General features: G+C 37.1%; 2 protein-coding genes across 4 annotated transcripts in view; both read right to left on the reverse strand.

The window, feature by feature from the left end:
- ryk (receptor like tyrosine kinase) overlaps window positions 1–6,564 on the reverse strand; it is an 89,140-nt gene extending 82,576 nt beyond the window's left edge. For both annotated transcript variants that reach the window (XM_056459947.1, XM_056459946.1), the window contains exon 1: window positions 5,904–6,564. In XM_056459947.1, coding sequence (XP_056315922.1) covers window positions 5,904–6,123 — 220 coding nt within the window. In that variant the 5' untranslated portion in view covers window positions 6,124–6,564. The remainder of the gene's footprint in view (window positions 1–5,903) is intronic.
- Window positions 6,565–12,456: 5,892 nt separating this feature from the next.
- sned1 (sushi, nidogen and EGF-like domains 1) overlaps window positions 12,457–23,216 on the reverse strand; it is a 61,069-nt gene continuing 50,309 nt past the window's right edge. The window contains exons 24-32 of one of the 2 annotated variants that reach the window (XM_056459948.1): window positions 22,886–23,164; window positions 22,664–22,793; window positions 19,816–19,898; window positions 16,946–17,044; window positions 16,428–16,544; window positions 13,148–13,235; window positions 12,965–13,044; window positions 12,814–12,844; window positions 12,457–12,733 (exon numbers count right to left, since the gene is read on the reverse strand). In XM_056459948.1, the coding sequence (XP_056315923.1) occupies window positions 12,819–12,844; window positions 12,965–13,044; window positions 13,148–13,235; window positions 16,428–16,544; window positions 16,946–17,044; window positions 19,816–19,898; window positions 22,664–22,793; window positions 22,886–23,164 (902 nt within the window). In that variant the 3' untranslated portion in view covers window positions 12,457–12,733; window positions 12,814–12,818. Of the gene's footprint in view, window positions 12,734–12,813; window positions 12,845–12,964; window positions 13,045–13,147; window positions 13,236–16,427; window positions 16,545–16,945; window positions 17,045–19,815; window positions 19,899–22,663; window positions 22,794–22,874; window positions 23,165–23,216 lie in introns of those variants that run through there. The other variant, XM_056459949.1, reaches the window with a different exon arrangement.

A 23,216-nucleotide genomic window follows, 5' to 3' on the forward strand; every position in this document is an offset into this window, starting at 1 on the left:
ATCATAAGACTCACTCACTGTCTAAATCACATTATAGCTTATGAGTCATGGGTTGGATCCGTTTTTAGATAAGGGCAAAAAAGGAGCAAAAACAACAAGCCAAAGCCAAAAGTTACATAGATATATACAAACACTGCATTGGATGCAGAAAATGAGAACTAAAGCAAATTAGTAAAAGCACAAATAAACACAACTAGTCCAAGATACAAATTAAATTAAAGGTGTTTTCAGGTAGGTCTTATCAAGTAGGTCCTACGAAAAAAATGTAATTAAAAAAAAAATGTATGTCGGGTGTGCATAAGTCTTTGTGAGGAAGACATTTTAACAGGCACCAGAATGTTCACATTACATTCAACTGGAATAATTGAAGTCTTTAACGTTTTTCCTTTACTACCAAGGATCAGTATGCTTTTATATATAGTTTCACTGAAACTTGTCAAGAAACAAAATTACTACCCTGTCTAAACTAACATGATTAATCTGAAGGGTTTACACGTTAATATTTCTAACCCAAATGAATCATTTGATACGGTTTGACCCCAGCTTTTTGCAGTCATTGACTGCAGCCATATCATTGTGTGATTGATAATATTTGATGGATGAAGACAAAGTGCATGTGCTGAATGCCAAGTATCACTATAAAAAATACTTCTAGAGTAAAGTTTGAATTAAACAAAAGTTGTGTAAACCTATTGTAGTGATGAATTGTCTTTCTACTGAAGCACAGCAAGTTGTAAGTAGCATCTTCGCTCAAACATATTTTTGCACATGCAAGCAAAATGCCAGTTCAGCCGCACTTGTCAAAGGACACTGTTTGAATGCAGAGGCACAAGCCTGTTAATAAAACAACAACAACTGCAAAGCAAACTCAATCCATCACTAAATGGATCATCACAGACTGTAGACTCAGCATCAACATTGTTCAGGACCATACCATCAACAGAACTATTGTTACAAGAATACATCAACAGTACAATACTGAAAAAGCTATAAAAAATAAAAATAAAAACAAGAAGGTGAGTGAGTATGCAGAAGGCACTGCCATTGTGCTCAGTGGAGACCACATGGGTTTATGAGGATAGTCACCATGTCTGGAATTCTGAGGTCAGTTTGTGTGCATTTGTCCATACTAGCCCAAGATGACATGAAAAACTCAATTCGATACTGGCACGCTGGAGATGCAGGAGTGTGTGCTCTTTGTATAGAGTACTGAATTGAGCTCTCTTTCACATCTTCTTGCAGATTAACTTAAATTTTGTGATGATTAAATGACTCGTAACTTTGCAATAACCAACATCCTGAACCATTGTGTGTGATCTAAAAGGATCTGGATTTGTTACACTTTTAGGTGCCATTGACAATATTGCATTTTAGCTTTAAAGCAACGTTTTTAGAATGAGAACACTCCTTGCCCAAACAAGCAGTTTTATTGAGTTTCAGAAAAATCTCAGTCCACACTAATTTGCGCACATTAAAAAATAAATTCAGCCTCACGTTGTGTGAATCGTATTGACAGACTGTCATAAAAAAATTTGAACCGGGTGTATCCGAAAAAGCACTTTAAGCATTGTTTTAACAGTTCAGATCCACCGTACAAGTGAAAAGCTAAATACAGAATGCCGTCATTTGAGCTACAGATAACTTTGACAAACACAGTGCATAAAATAAAGACAGAATGTGGCGGACAGTTTAGAACCCCTGGATTCAGTGACTGGCGCACCTCTCCCCTGCTGCTGCTTGTTGTGTGTGTATGTGTCCATTTGACGTACTGCTCATAGACATTATAATACAAAGCTTGGTCTGCTTTCAGTCCACTGCAATTCCACTGATTTCCTGAAATAAACTTTGCATTCCAGGACAATCGTAGTGCAGCTCTTTGATAATGAGCTGAACTTTGCTTCCTCTATGCAATATTGGATAAACACAATATGTAGCCTATTTCTCTTTTTCTACTTTGGAGTAGAAAATTGCTTAAATTGACTCTGAAACGTTTTACGTATATTAGGAATGGATTTATTTATATGCATCGAATTTTTCGCGCATAAATACGAAAAATGCATACGAAATTTCGGACTTTAGTGTGTAAAGACCTTTAGACTAAAACGCATGGTGCATGAATTCACAATTCATGTTTGCATTTCAGTCTGTCTACACTAAAACAAATCACCAGCATTTACAAACTAAAATGGGGTCTTCAGCATTTTCAAGACACTTTTACATGGGTCAAAGGTGTCAGAGTAATATGGGGAACGTCAGGTGTAGCCAAAAAAAGTAAGCATTGTAAAAGCAAAATAAATTAGTGTAAAAGGCATTTTAGAAATAAAGGCATTGTCAGAAATAAAGATACAAAGTTGTCACAGAAATGGTGAATTTTCAAAAAGTACGCAATTACACTCTATTTGGTACTAATATGTATGCTTCTGGAATTCATATGTACACTTCAGATACTAAAATGTATGATTTAGGTACTAACATGGATATCCTATAGGTACAAATATGTATATTTAAAAACATTTACTGCCCAGCAGCATTTCCATATTGATTCATATTTGACCAATCAAATAGTGCTAACTCCAGAAATCACAGATTTTACAACTACAATAGTATAGCGGAGGAAGATGATAGGAATTTTAAGCTATGCCACACGTTTGTACATTCATTTCACCAAAATAAATTCAGCTCCAAAAACAAAACTGAAACCTACACTCATTTCGAGCACCAAAATAAGGCCTCTGCATAACCACAACCATAAACTTCTAAATCAAGGAATCCTGTGAGTCACAAAACAGGATCTCTGAACCACATCAGAGGTAATCAGACTCCGGTGCGCAACAGCAGACACCTGATTCTCGAATGCACTGGCAGAGAAAATTATAAGCGGCTGATATCCCTGTGATTAATACATTCAGGGGCTTCTCCTACTTACAATGGCCCTCAGTATACTTCAGCATTACAAGGTGCTTTTGGTTCCAAAATAAAGCCAAAAAAATCATGTTAACAGAGAAAAGTTGCATTCTAGAAAAGCTATGCAACAGAACATTACTTTATATGTCCTTCAGGTGTATTCAGAATAAATGTAATCCGAGTAGGTTTCAGCATCTCAGAATGCACTCTTGTTGATACAGCAAAAAGGACAGCTAAAGGCAAGTGACATTATGAGATGCACATTTTTACAAGCAGCACAGCTCCATTCAACTTTCCCCTTCATTTTTTCTAAAGCTCTGTTGAAGCCAAGACAAATGGCAGAGCACCCCGCATAAAACTACAGGCGACAAGTTGATGTGAACAATCTGATATGATCATCAAAGAGTGCAAAATCCCACCATAAAGTTCATCAATCATCACAGAGGACAGAAAGAAATGCAGTGAGCCAGAAAGAAGCTCTCATATCCAGGAGTTCTGTTCTCAAAGCCAGTCGTGACAAAACTATGCAGGTCAGCTTTTCGGAGGATAACAGAGGTATGAGACCGGAGGGAGGACAATCGAATTTCAAACCTGTTCACATTTCAGAAAAGCTCAAATAAACCCACTCAGCGCCATCGCATTTGGATTCTTCAGCAGGCACTGGTTCTGGTTTAGTTTAATAAGTATTTTTGGATTACAATGTGATTCCTTACAGTCTTTAGATCAAGTGATTCCTGTTCTAAACATGTGTGATCATATTTTCTTAATTTAACATATTTGGCATTTAATTGGCATTGAATTTTAGAGGTTTCTTCAGTAAAGCAAGGATATGATATGATGATAGTCAATATTTTGCTTAGAAAAAATAATAAAACTGGACACATTATAAAATCTATTGGATTACAAAAAAATTAAAGCTTTTTTTTTGGCATCAGACATTAAAATCCGCATATGGATTTAACGCCAAATCTAACCACCACAGATGCATCTCAAACATTTGGCAAAGCTAAACCCTTTACAAATTCAAAGCATTCAAATGTAAAAGGTTTAAGTGCAGCAGCCTCATTTGAAACATTATATTCCATATGGAAACATTCAGAGTTCAAACAAAATTCTACAGCATTTGCATCACATTACATAAATGCCATATATAATTTCTGTTTTATTTTCAGTCGGCTAGAAATTGTGCTTAATTTGGGCTGAAAGGGTAGGCCCTCAAAGCAAGTTCAAACCCAGCTGCTGCAAAATGCCCTCATCTCTGATTCCTCTTTCCAGCAGGAAATTGATGCTTCAACCCCCAACCCTTTCATTAACTATTCTGTGACATTAGCAATGATTATGAATGTTTATAGGCCCGGTCACAAATACCCAGCAATTAACAACCAATCAAAAAACTACTCTGAATACAAACATAGCGAGAGTGTAACAACTTTTACCTTAAGTTCACAAACTAATTCAATTACTCAATACAACAAACAACACTTCATTTGGTCCCTCATAGAAAGAGGACTTCAAATATTCTGCATAAACTGAACATTTAACTACAACCGTTAAGCCATAAACAACCACACACAGTCAAACTGCAAAATGTCAGACACGCATACAGTCATGTGCTTTCCATTATGACACATGGACACTATCATATTATACACAGTCATTTCTAAAGCCCTGGTGAAAAGCAATTGTACACAGTTTACTGCATGCCTTCTATGATTGATCATTTACTTTAGCAAGAAAAGTCCTTTAAATATAATTTTAAAAATGAATAAAGGTTGTGGCACATGTCTGCTTGATGTGAAATCTTCAATATGCTTTATCATGTAAACTTGCTAATGACTTCTATATTGTTATAAGTATTTTAACCATTCAAGATGAACATTTACTGAACTTAACCAAGAAACTGTGTTTACTTGTTCTAAAAATGTTTAATACCTTCAGTTTTGAGAAACAGAGTCTCAGTAACTACAGTGTTGCATTGAATTGTTTTGTTTTTTATATATAGCAAGCATATTTCAATATAACAAAGGCATGGAAACAGATAGCGTGGTTATATATTAGATCTATAACATGAGTTACAGTTACAAAATACTAGAAAATGTTTTAGTTATACTGATATAAAAGGTGGTTTGTTCCACTGTGGTGACCCCAGATTAATAAAAGGGACTAAGTCGTAAATAAAATAAATGAATGACATAAATATCTCACAATTGAATTTCATTAATATTAATATTCATTATTTAAACAACATCAACAGCACAAAAGTGCCTGTTTTTGTTGTTTTGCTCAGTTTGTGCCTCTGAATTATATAACATTTAAAATGCGTTTTGTGTTTTGACCAAACCTTTGAATTACCTTTAATAGTTGGACTAAAAAAACAACAGAAATACAGCTTAGTATTTACTGGACTGGCTTGTTGACACACATTAAATTAAACTAAGAAAATATCTGCTTTCATCCTTACAGCTTTTCTGTCAATTGAGACACATCAGACAGAAAGAGAGCCTAAAATCAGCTATCCTCCTGTCTCTTTTGTATACACGTGACAAAAAACATACAAATCAGCACATAATTAACGTAAGGGCTCTGACCAAACAAGCATGAAACCATCGAAAACTTTATAGCAACAAGTTTCAACTTCCAGAGCACACAGTCAAGTCTAATCACACAAACTATTTTAAATCGATTATTCTGTAGCATTTCTATGCATATTTTGTCTTAGGCTTACTCTATTTGGAGGATACGCAGACGCTGCAAATTGTTTGGCCTGTTAAAGCTAACATATGGAGAGCTAACAAACTACAACAAAGTTTCAGCAGTTTGTGAGCACACTGTAAACAACTAATGTGTACTTCTCGGCACTAAACTAAGACCTGCGCTTGTGTATAAAGTAATTATACGCAATTAAGTTTGCTTGACAGGGTGACAAAAGTTCTCCTTCAAAGAACAACTTTGGAAAGCACAGGAATAAAGCGGAGCGAACGGGAAAAAAGTATACACACCTAGGAGTTTCTTGACCTCTTCCTCGCTCATGAAGATGTTCACATTCGGCCTGTTGTTATTGTTTATGCCTGGTGAATTACTAGGGTTGGCGAGGCATCGGGCCCCTTCGAGCAGCAGGAGGAGAAAGAAACCCCCTAGTCTCCACAGTACCGTGTGCGGCCAACCCCGGGACACCGCCGACGCCGCGCCTCCACCGGAGCCCCGCGCTGGCAGAAACATCACAGCCCACCGTCGCTTCAAAAAGTCTCTGCGATCGACCAGCGCCACGGAACCTCATCCAAAACTTGAGTTACTTCTTCCCGAGGGCGACATGCTACTAGGTTTTGACGACGGCGCTTTCTGTCGACCCCTCTTCTGCTGTATTGTCCCCTCACCCGCTGCTGATAGCCGTCCAGCTAACTTCTGTTAGCTCGCGCTCAATCTCAGTGAACGGAGCGCACGGGAGCGAGCGGGACCAGTTGGACGCTGTTAGTAAAAGCGTTGTCTTTTTCCTGAGAGAACGTCCCAAGACTTTATTTCCTGAAATGAAAATAAATCGGAGGACATGCCACAAATACTATCCCAAACAAACAGTCCTGAAAAGTGTCCTCCAGCTCTGTCCTTTCATGGTCTTTTTCCACCCCCCCTCCGCAATCTCAGTTTTCATTGAAGAAAGGGGGCGGTTGGGAGGGGGGTCATTTAAAAGTAGCGCGCGCACGCACAGACGTTACGGGCGCGCTCCTGGGGTGGTGGTGTGTGTTTAATGTAATGATACGGATAGGTGACAAGACTCCTGAATGGCCTACGTCATTACAGGTCTTACTAACCTGTTACATTTAAATGTTATGCAAAATATTATGTCAAGCTAAAGGTAATAAACTAAAGTTAATCTAAATATTTAATTGTTCATTCACATTTATGTAATTCATTCACTCATTTTCTTTTCGGCTTAGTCCCTTTATTAATCTGAGGTCACCACAGCGGAATGAACCGCCAACTTATCCAGCATATGTTTTACGCAGCGGATGCCCTTCCAGCTGCAACCCGTCACTGGGAAACACCCATACATACTCAATCACATGCATACATTACGGACAATTTTAGCTTACCCAATTCACCTGTACTGCATGTCTTTAGACTTTTGTGGAAAACCGGAGCAACCAGACACCCGAACACAGAGAGAACATGCAAACTCCACACAGAAATGTCAACTGACACAGCCGAGGCTCGAATCAGTGGCCTTCTTGCTGTGAGGCAATCGTGCTACCCACTGCGCCACCGTGTTGCCCTCACATTATGTATTAAGCTAAAATACATAAAGGTGAGACTGTATAAACAATAATAAAAGGTTTTAAATTGAATCATAAGGAACTGTAAAAATTACTCAATGGTTATTTATTGTAATGAAAATATAAGGGTGTTTTCATTTTATTATTATTTTGATTATTGACAGATGTCATGTGTGTGAGCATGCTCTAACTATTGTTAAACTTTTGGATATATTGCGTACCAGATCATTCATTCTGAGCTGACCTTCTTTCTTTTTGCCTGAGGTGGCATTTTTATCACACACTTTTTTCCTGGAGCGCTAGATGCTAAGTATAAGTTCAGTTATGTGTTAACACATTTCATCAGTTAAAACATCTCCTCATATCTGTCAGCTACACCCAAATAGCTTGATGAACATTTAAGGTATTCCCTGGAAAGTCACACTGGTCTGTGTCTCAATTCACTTATAAATAAATGTACTTTATTACTAAACCAAAGTTAATAAATCTCGCTCTGCCAAAACTCATTTCTGAAAAGTAATGAGGTAAAGGGTGAACTATACCTTTAAATGTAGCCTGCATATTAGTGCAATCATTCAAATTACAGGAGTTTTCCAAGAGAAACAACAAAATGGGAGGGGGCGGGATATGGGGCTGAAATATGGGAGACTTCCGGGAAAAACTGAAGTGTTAGCAGGTATGTTTATGTATGCAATATGAACCCTTTAGGTACAAATGAAGAGTTCAGATGCAAAAGCCTGTAAGTGCCATATATTAAATTTACTTCTAAAATTTGGACATCTTGGTATTTTTAATAACCACAGACAGTCAAGACCTCAGTTTAACGTCTCATCACTGAGCAGTATAGAATCCCCATAAATATACTGGGATGTTGGGACCCACACAGACTGCAGGTTGAGTGCCCCCTGCTGACCTCACTAACACCACTTCTGGCAGCAACCTAGCTTTCTCATGTGGTCTTCAATCCAGGTACTGACTGGGGACAGCCCTGCATAGCTTCATTGGGCAACCATGTGAGAGTTGTGGAAAACAAGCTGCCAGCTCTCCGTGCTTTATTTTTGAGTGTTAAGGAAGGAATTTCACCTTCCAGTGTTGAGTATAAATGGCTAATTAAATGTGAGAGTTTACCACTCCTACTTGAATCTATAGGATCAAGGAGGAACAATGCGGTTTTCGTCCAGGTCATGGTACACTGGACTAGCTCTATACCTTCACCAGGGTGCTCGAGAGTTCATAGGAGTATGCCAAACCAGTCCACATGTGTTTTGTGGACTTGGAGAAGGCATTCGACCGTGTCCCTCGTGGCATTCTGTGGAGGGTACTCTGGGAGTATGGGGTAAGAGGTGCTCTGTTAAGGGCTGTCTTGTCCCTTTATGAACAGAGTAGGAGTCTGGTTCGCATTGCTGGCAATAAGTCAGACCTGTTTCCAGTGCATGACAGAATTTCAAGGCGCAGCCTTGGGCTGGAGGGGGTGCGGTTCGGAGACCACAGGATTTCATCTCTGTGATTCGCAGACGATGTTGTTCTGTTGGCTTAATCGAACATGGACCTTCAGCATGCACTGGGGCGGTTTGCTGCTGAGTGTGACACGACTGGAATGAGAATCAGCACCTCCAAGTCTGAGGCCATAGTGCTCCACCGGAAATAGGTTGTTTGTCATCTCCAGGTTGGAGGAAAGTTCTTACCCCAGGTGGAGGAGTTCAAGTATCTTTGGGTCTTGTTCACGAGTGAGGGAGAATGGAACGTGAGATTGACAGGCGGATTGGTGCAGCGGCAACAGTAATGCGGTCAAAGTACCGGTCCGTTGTGGTAAAGAAGGAGCTGAGCCGAAAGGCAAAGCTTTCGATTTACTGGTCAATCTATGTTCCTACTCTTACCTATGGTCATGGCTCACCTATGGCTTTTGGGTCATGACCGAAAGGACAAAATCTCGGGTACAAGTGGCCGAAATGAGTTTCCTTCGCAGGGTGGCAGGGCGCACCCTTATGGACAGGGTGAGGAGCTCTGACACCCGGGAGGAGCTCGAAGTAGAACCACTGCTCCTCCACATCGAGAGAAGTCAGCTGAGGTGGCTCAGGCATCTGTTTCGGATGCCTCCTGGCATATCCCACTGGGAGGAGGCCTCAGGGAAGGACCAGGGAACGCTGGAGGGACTATGTCTCTCGGCTGGCCTGGGAACGCCTCGGGATCCCTCCGGAGAAGCTAGAGGAAGTGTCTGGGGATAGGGAAGTCTGGGGTTCTCTCCTAAGACTGCTGCCCCGCGACCCGTCATATTATATCTTATATGTCATTTATTTTAAAACATGATTATTATTCACATTTTTTGGTATATTGCAACATAATTAACACAATAACAAAATTAAATGTAAAAAATATCACAACACAACATGTAAGACAACATTTGTAACCTAACAGCTACAACCATAAAAATTCTATTATTACTGATGTAATTATCATTATTTTTATATATATAAATTTCACTTCTGTTGTCAAAGTTAATGACACTTCTGTGTTCCTATAACCATCAAAGCATTTATAAAATACATTCAAAACTGAAAGACTCTGGTCTCTTCAGGTCTGTAAGTCTGTTTTAAAAGATCTGGAGCTGGAATGGTTTCCTCATATCCCAACCACTCTTTGATGAGGATTCTGTGATACATTGTGACTAATAGGGATGTGGTTTGGGCTTTGATAGGAACATGGTGGCCTGGCTCTATTCCTAAAATGGTCCACCTCCTGTCGGCAAAACACTGATACAATAAGTGAAGGCATTGTGAGATATAAAAATAAGCACAAGAATGTGAAGTACAGTTTACTCATACATTTCTCATAATCACAACCACATTTTTGTCATTTGTCATTTTGTCATTATTTATCCACGCACCCCCACCAGAAAACTACTGTGTGAGAGTCCCGGAGCTTCACTTTATGTTTATGAGAAGCAAAACCTTTGTCTTGTGAATTCATTAGTGACATTTAAACTCTGACCAAATAAGCAGACTAATGGGGAAAGAGCTCAAGTTCACAACAGCTTTGAAAGCCCAGTTTCCCCATTGGTGGGTCAGTTTTTATTGTGATGTCTTAGGGATCCCACAATGGAAACAGATGTAGTTTGGTGGAAGCAGTCCAAGCAGCTTCATGGCATCACTGAACATTCAACTGTTTCAGTTATAAACTAGACTGGTACATCACCATGTTTATTTTGTCCTCTGGTTATTTGGCTCAGGTAGATTTTTAGCGTGTTGGGATATTTTTGCTTTAGAAACTTCATTATCCAATCACTTTAAATCCAGTCAATGAAGTTTAATACAGTGCAACATACTGCATTTCTCATTCATTTCAATGCTGTCAAATGTTTTTATGTAAAACAAGAATTACCCTCATGCTGAATGTGTATATCAGCTAGAATTTACCTATAGTATGTGATGAGACTGATGGCTCATTTTGTACAGTGAGGTCAGCCAGTCTAGATATTTGAGTTTGAGACTGAAAACATTAATGAGACAGCCAGAGACACAAAATAAACATGCAAGGCCTTCAACGTGATAATAAATAATATTTTCTTTATATAACGTTGCAGCAATTTTATGGCAAAACTGGTTTATTCATACAGAAAACATAATTAAAATTGTACAACAATGCATGTAGTTAAAGAGTATGATTTAAAATAGCTCATTAGAATTGTTCAATTTTATGCAAAATGTTAAATTTAGGTTAATGTTATTGGAAGATTAAACACTAATGACAAAGTGATTCCTCATATTACATCTAAATTATGAAAGTTGTGATCTTGTCACAAAACAAGAGACTTGAAAAACAGCAGCGATTCATCAGATGATAACTGCTGTGTTTTTGGATAGTGTTATCATCAATGTATTCCTAACTTATACAACCATATCACATAGACCATGATATGTTCTGAATGCAGTTAAATATATAAAACTGCTAAATATTTACTATTTTGTACTGGTAATTATTTTTTTTTTGGCACACAAAGGTCTTCTTTGAGCTTCATATAATTACAGTCGAACCACTAATATCACATGGACCACTTTGACAATGTTTTCATTTTTATTTTCTTCTCGTCTTTAAATCCAGTCACTGAAGATTAGTGCAATGCAGAAAACTGGATTTCTCATTTCAGTGGCTTTAGTACATTGTAAAACCCAACAGTCAACTTAATCAAATAAAATGAGCGTAGTTAACTCAAAATTTACTGAAAGTTCATTCTACTCATTTGAAAAGAGTTTTGTACTCAGTGTTGAAGGTAATTAGTTAATTAAATACCTCATTACTTCAACTTAAATTAAGTAAGTTCACAGTAATCATATAGATTAGTTTTATTTTAACTCAAATGGTTTGTAGCAATTGGTTTACCAAACGGTTTGAGTTGCCTTAACTTATTAGGTTTTACTAGTACTCAGTTGGTTTGAGTTCTCTTCATTTATTGGGTTTTACAGTGCTATAATTTCTTCGTTTACTCAAATGGATTAGGTTCACAGTACTCATTTTAAACAATGGTTTGTTGCAATCTGTTTCCTCAAATGGTTTGAGTTACCTTAACTTTTTGGGTTTTACAGCGTACAATAATTTCGGAATATCCAAATTCATATGTTGTTTTTGGTAAATTGTTTATAGCTTCTTTAAATAGAAAAGGAAAAAGGCTCATGTTCCATAAAGCCAGACCACCAGCGTCATAAAACGTTGCCTGATAAAATACCAGTTAAAGAAATAGTTCACACAAAAATTGAGAGTTGAAGCTAAAACCTAAAAAATATATTGTAGAAATTAAATTTAGTCTATATATGTTAATGTCAGTGGCGACTGGCTACCAACTGGCTATTTTGTGTTCTACGGGGAAAAAAAGAAGCTCAAAGGTTTGGAACCACTTGAGTGTGAGTAAACGGAACTTCTCATTTTTGGTATACTGTCACTTCAACTTTATTTCCTTTTTACAATATAGCGACATCTTGTGGTGATTAAATAAAGTATCAGTGAAAACCTCTCACCCTACAATCCTTTCCCATTAGATAGAAACAGTAGCGCTCATGACGTTTTAACATTTTTATTATTAAAATATTCAACTACAAAAAACACAGACTATAAACACTATTTACATGGTAGCTAGCAGAGAGCTTTGCTTTACACAATCAGAAACAACGGTGCGACTTTTTTTCCTCAGTATATTTGTGCAATCTTTCTGTTGAAGAGATCCAGGCTTTAAAGAACTGTTGAATGGAAATACTTTTAGGTTTTGAAAACTGAACAGGCAATAATTACAAAAAAAAAAAAAAAAAAAATTCCCTGAGGGATTTGACGGCCACTACATTTCAATATCTCATAATATTTACATTTGAGGTATGCTAACTGATGCAGGTATCTCCTTAATTATACTGTTAAAGGTCATTTACAGATCTGGAGTTGTATTGGACCAAAATGGTCCATAGAACAGTATAGACAATGAAAGGTGACCAGTGATGCAAAAATGGACCAACGATGATGGTATTGCATCCTCATTTGAACCGAGAGAAGTAATTACTCCCCGAAGTTGACTCGGCCTCCTAAAGCAGAAAAAGAAAACAACATTCAATATGTGACAGCAATATTATATCAATATCTTATCCACAAAAACGATTCCTACCGATATTATTGTTGTTTTTGAGTTCTTCTGTCTGATGAGAGAATAGAAAAGGAAATTATTCATATTCACAGAATTAATCCTCAAGACATTTTCATCAGCAGTTAAAAAAAAGAGAGGACAATTCAAGAGGTATTGAACATGTTGTACATACGTGGAGTTTTCTTAGGCAGCAAAGGCTCACAGATCTCTCTAAAACAAACATCCTGCTGAACTTTATATGTCCTTTTGTACCTACGGGTGAGAACATGTACTCAGCAAAAAATAGATACAACTGCTATTGAATTTGACTGGACCCAAACAGGACAACAGACACGTCCAGGCAGGAGACACTCACAAATAATGGCAGACACCATCCTCCCACACAGGCACACTCTTTGTTTCGGAGTAAAGGCGAGTGCATGGGTGAGACACTCGCTGGCAATCTGTGTACAGAACAGAGAAAGGAAATACAGAAAAGGTGGAGTCGACTGAATATCTTGTTTCAGGCAGTATTATCTTTCATTTTGTAAAAATAAAAATAGTTAAAGTTTTCCCTTTTCTTCAGATTGGCAGGATAATATAAATAATAATTAAACGACCATCTTTATTTTCCTGTTAGAAATTGGATGGAGCATAAAATATTTATTATTAGAATATTCAACTACAAAAAGAGACTGTAAACATGATTTACTTGGAAGCAACAGGCATTTTTCTTAAAAAAAGTTTGATTTCATTCAATTAATACCATTATTATTCATTCATTCATTCATTCATTCATTCATTCATTCATTCATTCATTCATTCATTCATTCATTCATTCATTTTCTTTTCGGCTTAGTCCCTTTATTAATCTGGAGTTGACACAGCCAAATGAACCGCCAACTTATCCAGCATATGTTTTACGCAGTGGATGCCCTTCCAGCTGCAACCCATCACTGGGAAACATCCATACACTCTCATTCACACACATACACTACGGACAATTTAGCTTACCCAATTCACATATAGCGCGTGTCTCTGGACTGGTGGGGAAAACGGAACACCTCGACGAAACCCATGCGAACACGGGGAGAACATGCAAACTCCACACAAGGCTTGAACCAGCAACCTTCTTGCTGTGAGGCAATTGTGCTACCCACTGTGCCACCGTGACGCCCTATTACTATTATTAATATTTAAAAACGAATTTTGCTGTTGGGAAAAAATATTTTGGAAATTAAACAGTCAGTAATTCATAGATTTCAATCCCATGACTAGCATAACACATCCACAGACCTACAATACACACCTGTTAAGGTGCTATTTGTTTAAAATGTGGCTACACTGTCTTAATGCATTAGGTTATAGTAAAGGGATAGCTCACCCAAAATACAAAGTTACTCTACTCTTCCTCAAGTGGTTCCAAACCTTTATGAGTTTCTTTCTTCTGTTGAACACAAAAGAAGATGTTCTAGAAGAATGCTGGAAACTGGCAACCACTGACATTCATATCATAAAAAATAAATTCTATGAAAGTCAATGGTTACCGGTTTTCAACATTTTCCAAAATATGTTCTTTTGATTTCAACAGATGAAATAAACTCAAACAGGTTTGGTACAAGTGAAGGGTGAGTAAATGGTGACAGTAATATTACTTTTGGGTGAACCATTCAGGAAAAACCTGATCACCTCTACATGCATCTGGAAAGTATTCATAGCACATTACTTTTTCACATTTTTTTATGTTACAGCCTTATTCCAAAATGGATTAAATTTATTTATTTCCTCAAAATTCTACACACATTACCCCATAATGGAAGATGAACCGTTGCCCCAGTCTGAGGTCAAGAGCACTCTGATGCAGGCTTTCATTCAGGATGTCTCTGTACATTGCTGCATTCATCTTTCCCTCTATCCTAACTAGTCTCCCAGTTCCTGCTGCTGAAAAACATCCCCACAGCATGATGCTGCCACGCACTATGCTTCACTGTAGGGATGGTATTAGCCTGGTGAGGAGCGGTGCCTGGTTTTTTCCAAATGTAACGCCTAGCATTCACTCCAAAGAGTTCAGTTTTAGTCTCATAAGACCAGAGCATTTTGTTTCTTATGGTCTGAGAGTCCTTCAGATGCCTTTTGGCAATTTCCAGGCGGGGAGTGGCTTCCGTCTGGCCACTCTACCATGCAGACCTGATCGGTGGATTGCTGCACAGATGGTTGTCCTTCTGTAAGATTTTACTTTCTCCGCAGAAGAATGTTGGAGCTCAGACAGAGTGACCATCGGGTTATTGATCACCTGCCTGACTAAGCCCCTTCTCCCAATATCACTCAGCTTAGATGGCCGGCCAGTTCTAGGAAGAGTCCTGGTGGTTCCAAACATCTTCCACTTATGGATGATGGAGGCCACTGTGCTCATTGGAACTTTCAGACCAGCAGAAATTTTTCTGCAACCTTTCCCAGCCTTGTGCCTCGAGACAATCCTGTCTCAGAGGTTCTTTTGTCTTCATGCTTGATTTGTGCTTTGACATGCACTGCCAACCCTGGGACCTTATATACACAGGTGTATGCCCTTTCAAATCATTTCTAATCAACTGAATTTACCACAGGTGAACTCCAATTAAGCTGCTGAAACATCTCAAGAATGATCAGTGGAAAGAGAATGTACCTGAGCTCAATTTAAAGCTTTACGGCAAAGGCTGTGAATACTTCTGTACATGTGATTTTTCAGTTTTTTTTTGTTTTTAATAAATTTGCAACAATTTCAAAAACTCTTTTTCCACATTGTCATTATGGGGTATTGTGTGTCGAATTTTGAGGAAATAAATGAATTTAATGCATGTTGGAATAAGGCTGTAACATAAAAATATTTGGAAAAGGTGAAGCGCTATGAATACTTTCCAGATGCACTGTATATAGTTTGCATCAATAGTGAAGTGTTGACTTAATTTAGTCATTTAATCTCACTGTTTTATTAACTAAGGACTTAGTATAAGCTGGGTTAAAATAAAGGGTGCTCAAGAGGGAAAAGAGAATTGTTTTCCCCCATGTAGGCATCATGTGACAATTATGAATAAAACAAAATGATGTATAATTTCTCATAACGAATAATACCTAAATTTGCAATATGCTCTATATTTCACTAAAAAATAAGTAAGAAAATAAATAAAACCAAGGAGTAATAATAAATAAACCCTAATAAAACTAAAACTAAAAAAGCAACAAAAAGTGAGTTCACTGTAAAAATGGATCAGTATGTGATGAATACATGTTTTTTACTTTAATCATAATTTATTAAGAGTGTTTAAGGATGTTTCCCAAAACTGGGATGCAGCTGGAAGGGCATCCGCTGTGTAAAACATATGCTGGATAAGTTGGCGGTTCATTCCCCCATGGTGACTCCTGATGAATAAAGAGACTAAGCCAAAGGAAAATGAATGAATGAATAATTTATTAAATAAATCATGTTTCAACCTCCTTTTTAGCTTATACAAGCTGTTTTAAAGCAGTTAAAACAAGGTAAATTTGATTCAAATAAATAAGTCAACCATGTATTTTGTTTATTTGAATCAAATTACAATTATTTTATTTTATATCTGCGTGTGTGTCTGTGTGTGTGTGTGTTTGGAAGCTCGTAAAAGAGTAGACATTGTAATACTAACATAGCTCACACCGTCTGCCCTTGAAACCATTGGGACAGTTGCAGCTGAAGGACTCGTTGATCTGTGCACACGTTCCACCATTCTGACAGGGCTGAGTTCTGCAGTCTTGAGATGACTCTGAAATTACAAACACGAATAAACAATGTTTTGCTACATGAAAACTTTAAACATGGGCAAGCTTTCAGTTTTTTCATGTTTGAGTTTATTTACATAATCACATGCACATAAATATGCACTTTTAAACAGACATAAGTCATTTTGGGGGGAGCTGAAACTAAAACAGATTGCTGATAGATGTGGTTGTTTATGGTGACTTCAATGCTGCAGATTATTCAGAATGCACTCAGTGGTGTTTTGTCACAGTCTCGCTCTCAGCTGGGACCAATTAGAATGCTTGAATACCACCAACTGTTGAAACGCTCTCGTGTTTTAACCAAGAGCTCCATGCCTAATGCAAATCAACAAATATCACTTGTCTGATAATAGTCTTTTTAAAGTTTTATTGAAAGATCACTTACCAGATTTACTCTTTGACGCTTCTTCAGGAATTTCCAGAGCTAGACTAATCTTATTTGTGGTTTCTTCCATCTTTTCTAATTTCATTGGAGGATCGGGCTCTGCTTAAAAGATAACATGACATTTGTTGAAAAAGTTGAATGAATAAAAGCAAGATAACAGGTTCTAAAATATAATGATATATATTTCCTGTACAATCCCTATTTTTTAATATCAAATTATGTTTTTATACTGCATTATATACTATACTACACTATACTACACTATACTATACTATACTATACTACACTATACTATACTATACTATACTATACTATATTCTACTATACTATACTATACTATATTCTATACTATACTATACTATACTATACTATACTATACTATACTATACTATACTATACTATACTATACTATACTATACTATATTGTACTATACTATACTATACTTTACTATACTATACTATATTCTACTATACTATACTATACTATACTATACTATACTATACTATACTATACTATACTATACTATACTATACTATATTCTACTATACTATACTATACTACACTGTACTATACTATACTATATTCTACTATACTATACTATACTATACTATATTCTACTATACTATACTATACTATACTATACTATACTATACTATATTCTACTATACTATACTATACTATACTATATTGTACTATACTATACTATACTATACTATACTATACTATACTATACTATACTATACTATACTATACTATACTATACTATACTATACTATACTATACTATACTATAATATACTATACTATGCTATACAACCCTAAAGCCCAAACTGATTCATACCCCATGCAAATTCTGACTAAAAGTTACTTTAAGCAGCCAGTTTTATTTTTATTTTTTCACCTTTTTATTTATTTAAATAGTCAAAAAAACATACATTCACTAATCAACATAACTAACAACACAACATACATATAAACATACTTTGTGATGATGATGATTATTATTATTATTATGAAGTATAATATTGTTTATTTATTTATTTATTTTGAAAGTCTACTTTTACAATTTGACACATGCAAACCACTGCAGAAATGTTCTAACCAACAGGTCCATGTCATATACAGTACAGATCCTTAATAAATAACCTACTATAAATTAAAAACATTAACGTATGCTATGTTTTTTGTTTTCACAAGCTTTGGAGACGTCACATAAATTCTGCTTTTAAATAATAGAAAATACTTTAAAAACAAATTACACCTAGGAGAGATGACTTTAATGCTTTATTTTTTTTTTAATCATGCCAAGTTTAAATGTTAGAATGCTCTAAAAGAATAGAACATATTTCCTGGCTGTATTCTATTCCCAGTTATCTATTCGTTTACTATTCATTTACTATCAATTCGTACCATCTATTCGTTTAGATGATTCTAACATTTAAACTTGGCATGATTAAAAAAATTAAGCATTAAAGTCATCTCTCCTAGGTGTAATTTGCTTTCAAAGTATTTTTACTGTTCAGTTTTAGCGATCTTCATGGGAAATTTGCATAAGAAAATAACACGGTGGGGCATATAACTGGGAATAGAACACAGCCAAGAACTATGTTTCTAACTACAGCTCCAGAGGTGTAGTTGCAAGCATACAAGTTTGCGACGCAATTTGCGAATGTTCGTTGGAACAATGGATTTGGGAAACGTTAAACCAATAAACTGTGTTTGTAATGATGGAACTTGCGACATTAGTTGGCTAACGATGGTTTTCAGAAACGCATCCCAGTATAGTAAAGCAAAACCTGACAGCATTAGCATTATTTTGTCCTCTTACAATTACATTTGCCTTTGAAAGTAATTTATGAAAGGACGCCACATGGCAATGAACTTGAATCCAGAACCATTTAAATCAAGTCGTATTTTTTCCAAACTAAGGAAATGCAACAATCATTGGCCCACTGTTTAAAAGAAGGGGGAAATTATTGTTTCCAATTGATTAAAAACAAGCATCTTGTCAAAAGAAAAAGTAAAGACAATGCAGTCTAATTCACTTTTTGACAAATTGTTATTTTCATATGCAAATTTCCCAGACAATATAATCTTAGAGAAGAACAAAATTTTAGGAGGTTGTGTGTGTCTGTATGTGGTGTGAAATTAGAGAACAGTCTAGAACAGATTCTCAAACAAATAAAACATATAATATGACAAAGATGCCAAAAGGGTAAAATATGTCTCATGTAAAGCTCATATGTCTCATATAAAAAGTAGAGATAAGTAAAAGAAGAAATAAGTTGAAGTAATAGACGAATGATGTGTGGTAATGGGGTGGGAAAATAATAAGCCTGTGCTTCATCCACTCCATTTCAACCATGTTGAAATGTATTTTTTGCTAAAGAATTTTCATATATGATTTTTCTGTTAGAAATAAATCAAATCAAATCAAATCAAATCATATACAATACCAAAGACAGCAGTTAAGGGATTTTCACAAACATCTTTACAAAATATTCTGGAGTAATATTTGACCAAAACACAGATAATAACAAGTTGTTGTTTTTTTGTCATTGTGAAAAAAATATTACTTAGCTTTTATTTACATTTGAACAAAAACTTTACGTAAGAATTTGCCAAGGGTATGAATCATTTTGGGCTTGACTGTACATATATCTATATATACACGATATTACCACACTATCTGTAAATGTGGTAAAGAATGATTCAATTTATCATCAAATAAACTGATAACTTTGTCATCTCCAAGCTAAAATTTAGTAAAATCCTTTTCAAGTCTCAAAAAGTCAAGTTAATCTAAAATGATGTAGCATAAATCTTTACCCAAAACAAGGTAAAGAGTCGTGTATAAAATAATAACTCACTAATGCGGTGTCTGATGGTTTTATGTGGAAGTTTGGTAAACTTAGCAGTAATTCTTCCCCTTCCGTCGATAAACTCTGTATATCTGAAAAATAAAAGCAACAGAACTGATAATTGAACAATTGATTTCCTAAGGACAGGTTCACAACACAACTTTGGCTAGACTTCCAAAAGTCTGGGTCAAAATCCACAGACTGTAGCAAAACTGGTGCTCTTTTTTGTTTTCACCTATGCTCATTAAGTTTAATACCTATTTGTTATTCTCTACTCATCTTGTGTGTCCGTTTAATTTGATGACAAGTTAAACTAAATTCAGCCAATCACAGTGCAGATGTATGAGTAGGAAAACCTGATGCATCACTTTTTTTCAGATAAATTTGTGGGAGAAAACACTTATATGCTGTTGGTCAGGAGGACTGCCTACTGTTGTTGTAGAATGTAGTGTTGTAGTTTGTGCACTTTGTATTGTGAACATGCTGTTATGACCATAGAAAATGATAATAGATGACAAGAAATGGCTGGGGGCAGCTGTGGCCTGGTGTTAAGAGAGTTGGATTCAAAGATGGCTGGTTTGAGCCTTGTCACCAGCAGGGTGAGTGAATAAGGTATACTGAAGAATGTTGGAATTGAGGATGTACGTGCAGTTTATTGAAGTAGTGGATAGTGGAACAGGCAGTGTCCAAACAGGGGCAAACAACAGTATCAGTGGTAATCCATAAGAATAATCCAAAATAAAAGCAATGGTCAGGTCAGGCAGCAAAAGATCATTAATCCACAAACAGTCAGAGATAATAAAAACAGGCAGGAACAAGAAACAAGGAGACGCTAAGAATGTTAAGGAACAGCCAGAGAAAGAGTAATAAGTGCAATAAGTAATGGGAATACTAGCAAGTGAGGTAATGCATGGAGTGCCCTGGCTCCTAGGCATACCTGCCAACATTTGTCTCTGAAATTCCAGGAGACCGGGGTTGGGTTGTGTGTTTGAGTGTCTAAGTAACACAGTTGTGAACCAGGGGGCGGGTAGGAACCAGTGATGTTTGTGGTGTTGGTAACTGTATGGACCAGGTTTCATGCAGCTACGGTGATCGGATGTTATAACAATGTTGGAAGACTATACCAAAAAGCTGAGGACCAGAAGAGGGAGTGAGGTGAAATTATGGGAGTTTTCCAGGAGGAATAACAAAACAGGCGGGTGGTGGTAGATGGGTCTGAAAAAACAGGTGACTCCTGGGAAAAACGGGAGTGTGGCAGGCGTGCATAGGTAGGGCTCAACCTGTGCAGAGCACATGCCTTTTTCTCTTGGAGAAAAAAAATGCCCCTCAATGACTGAAAATGGCCCCCCACCGGTCTTGCACCCAATCCACCACCAGCCCCCCGCCCCGTTCTTCAATTCGTGGTTCTGAAAAGTGAAGCCAAAATATTTTGATTGCCCTCTGGTGGCTGGCATCAGTATAGATCATTGCCCTAGTCCCCCCGAGCAACACCCCCCCCCCCCCCCACCCCCCGCCTCACTCTTCACTGCAATCGTTCACCCCCTCTCCCACCTGGTCTTCAATTTGCGATCACTAACCCCCTGCCCCCCCCATTCATCAATTCATGATCCTAACCCCCCTCTAGCCCCCACCCCTAAGCACCTGCCCCTTGAAGGGTCTCTGCACGGCCCTGTCGGCAGGTAAGCTCCTGGGTTGGTCTGGCAGAACCACTTTTAGCTTAGCTTAGCGTAAATCATTGAATCGAATGAGACCATTATCTCACCCAAAATATGAAAAAGGAGTTTTGTTTATTTTTTTATTTAAAACTTAACTCTTTTGTAATTACATTGTCTACTAAGACCTACAGAAAATTAGAAGTTGATATGGCTCTGAACTATACTCTAAATGTACTGCCATTTTGTCACTGGTGTAATAATCAAGTAACTTTGCTGCTGTGCCATGATTTGCCTGAAAATAGTCCCCAGCTAGGTAGCTAGGTACAGTTAGAATATTATGCTACAGCTCCATTGTTATGCTAGAATTAGAAAAAAAACGACACATTATTGTCTATTTAAAAAAAGAGGTGAGGCTACTTGATGTGTCCCACCCTGTCCTCATGTTTCAGTTAAAATTATGTCAAAACAAGCAAAGCAAGAGGAGGAGACAGGATAAAAAAGATTAAAACAGAGAGAGACTTTTTGGATCTTTACATTAAAAGCAACTAGAATTCCAGGATTAAATGGCGAATTAGACTTCTCTTCATTTTTGTAAAACAGTTTTTCTATAGATTCTTTTTTCAGATTATCATCATATATTGTTGAATATGTATGTGTTTGTATATGCATTCTTGTGTGTACATATTTATATACTTAAATCTATATATCTGTACATGTTTATTAGTTTTAGATATATTTTTTGAATATATGCAAGTGTATGTCTGTGTATGCTTATATGTCCCCCTCTATCTATGCTGAATTAATGATGATTATTGACCTTGTTTGTTAAATTGAGTGTTGTTGAGATATTTAAATGAGTCATGTGACCATAGTACTCAAAAGAGACACTAGACACACCTGATCACTGTTACCCTGATGAAGGCAGTTCCTTGCTAAAACGCGAAGGTTTTTTAAGATTTAGCCATGTGGATAAAGGCTTTTTAAATCTTCCACATTTTTTGAGAGCCTTGGACTGATTTCTGTTGTTGTTTTAATGAATCCCTTACCCAAAGAGCACCGATCATATATTTGAGTAACCCTGAGCGCTTTATTGTTATTATTTTTTGGATTAACAAGCAAAGCTATACTTCGTCCAAGGCAGCTCATTGGTATATTTAAAATTGTGTTGATAATTATGTTGTTACATATGTAAAGAACTCTACCTTAGTGGCTCTTGAAGGAGTTCTGTATTCTCATCTGTGCCTCCATCTTGAACTTGTGTCAAAGTCTGCCCCATCTGGTAGTCCTGTCCTCCCTGAGGTCTATCACCTCTGCTGTGGCTCTTTACTGGTACTGTGCAAAACAGGATACACAAAAAGGTCACAATGATGACAACATCTTGACAATATGCAAACAAGCAGAGATCATACATACTGGAAACTCACGTGTAGCGAAGGCTAGGTGTTGAGGGACGCTGTGAATGCTGTCCTGGCCTGTTTTGCGTACAGCAGTGAGGGCAAGTCGGTAGTGTTGTCCCGGAATGAGGTCTCGTAGGGTATATGTGCCTAAACTTCTATCAGGTAGGTATCGGCTGCGGGTGTTCAGACCTCGAGTAATATTGACCACAAAACCATCTGGAAGACTCCGAGGATGATGGTCCCATGTGACCAGAGCAGAGGTGGTGGTGATATGGGAGATTGAAAGATTTTGAGGCGGAAGCGGTCCTGATGGTGAGCAGAATATATAATGTGCTATTATAACAATGGTGCATGAATT

This window comes from Danio aesculapii, chromosome 6, assembly GCF_903798145.1.
Source record: "Danio aesculapii chromosome 6, fDanAes4.1, whole genome shotgun sequence".
NCBI lineage: Eukaryota > Metazoa > Chordata > Actinopteri > Cypriniformes > Danionidae > Danio > Danio aesculapii.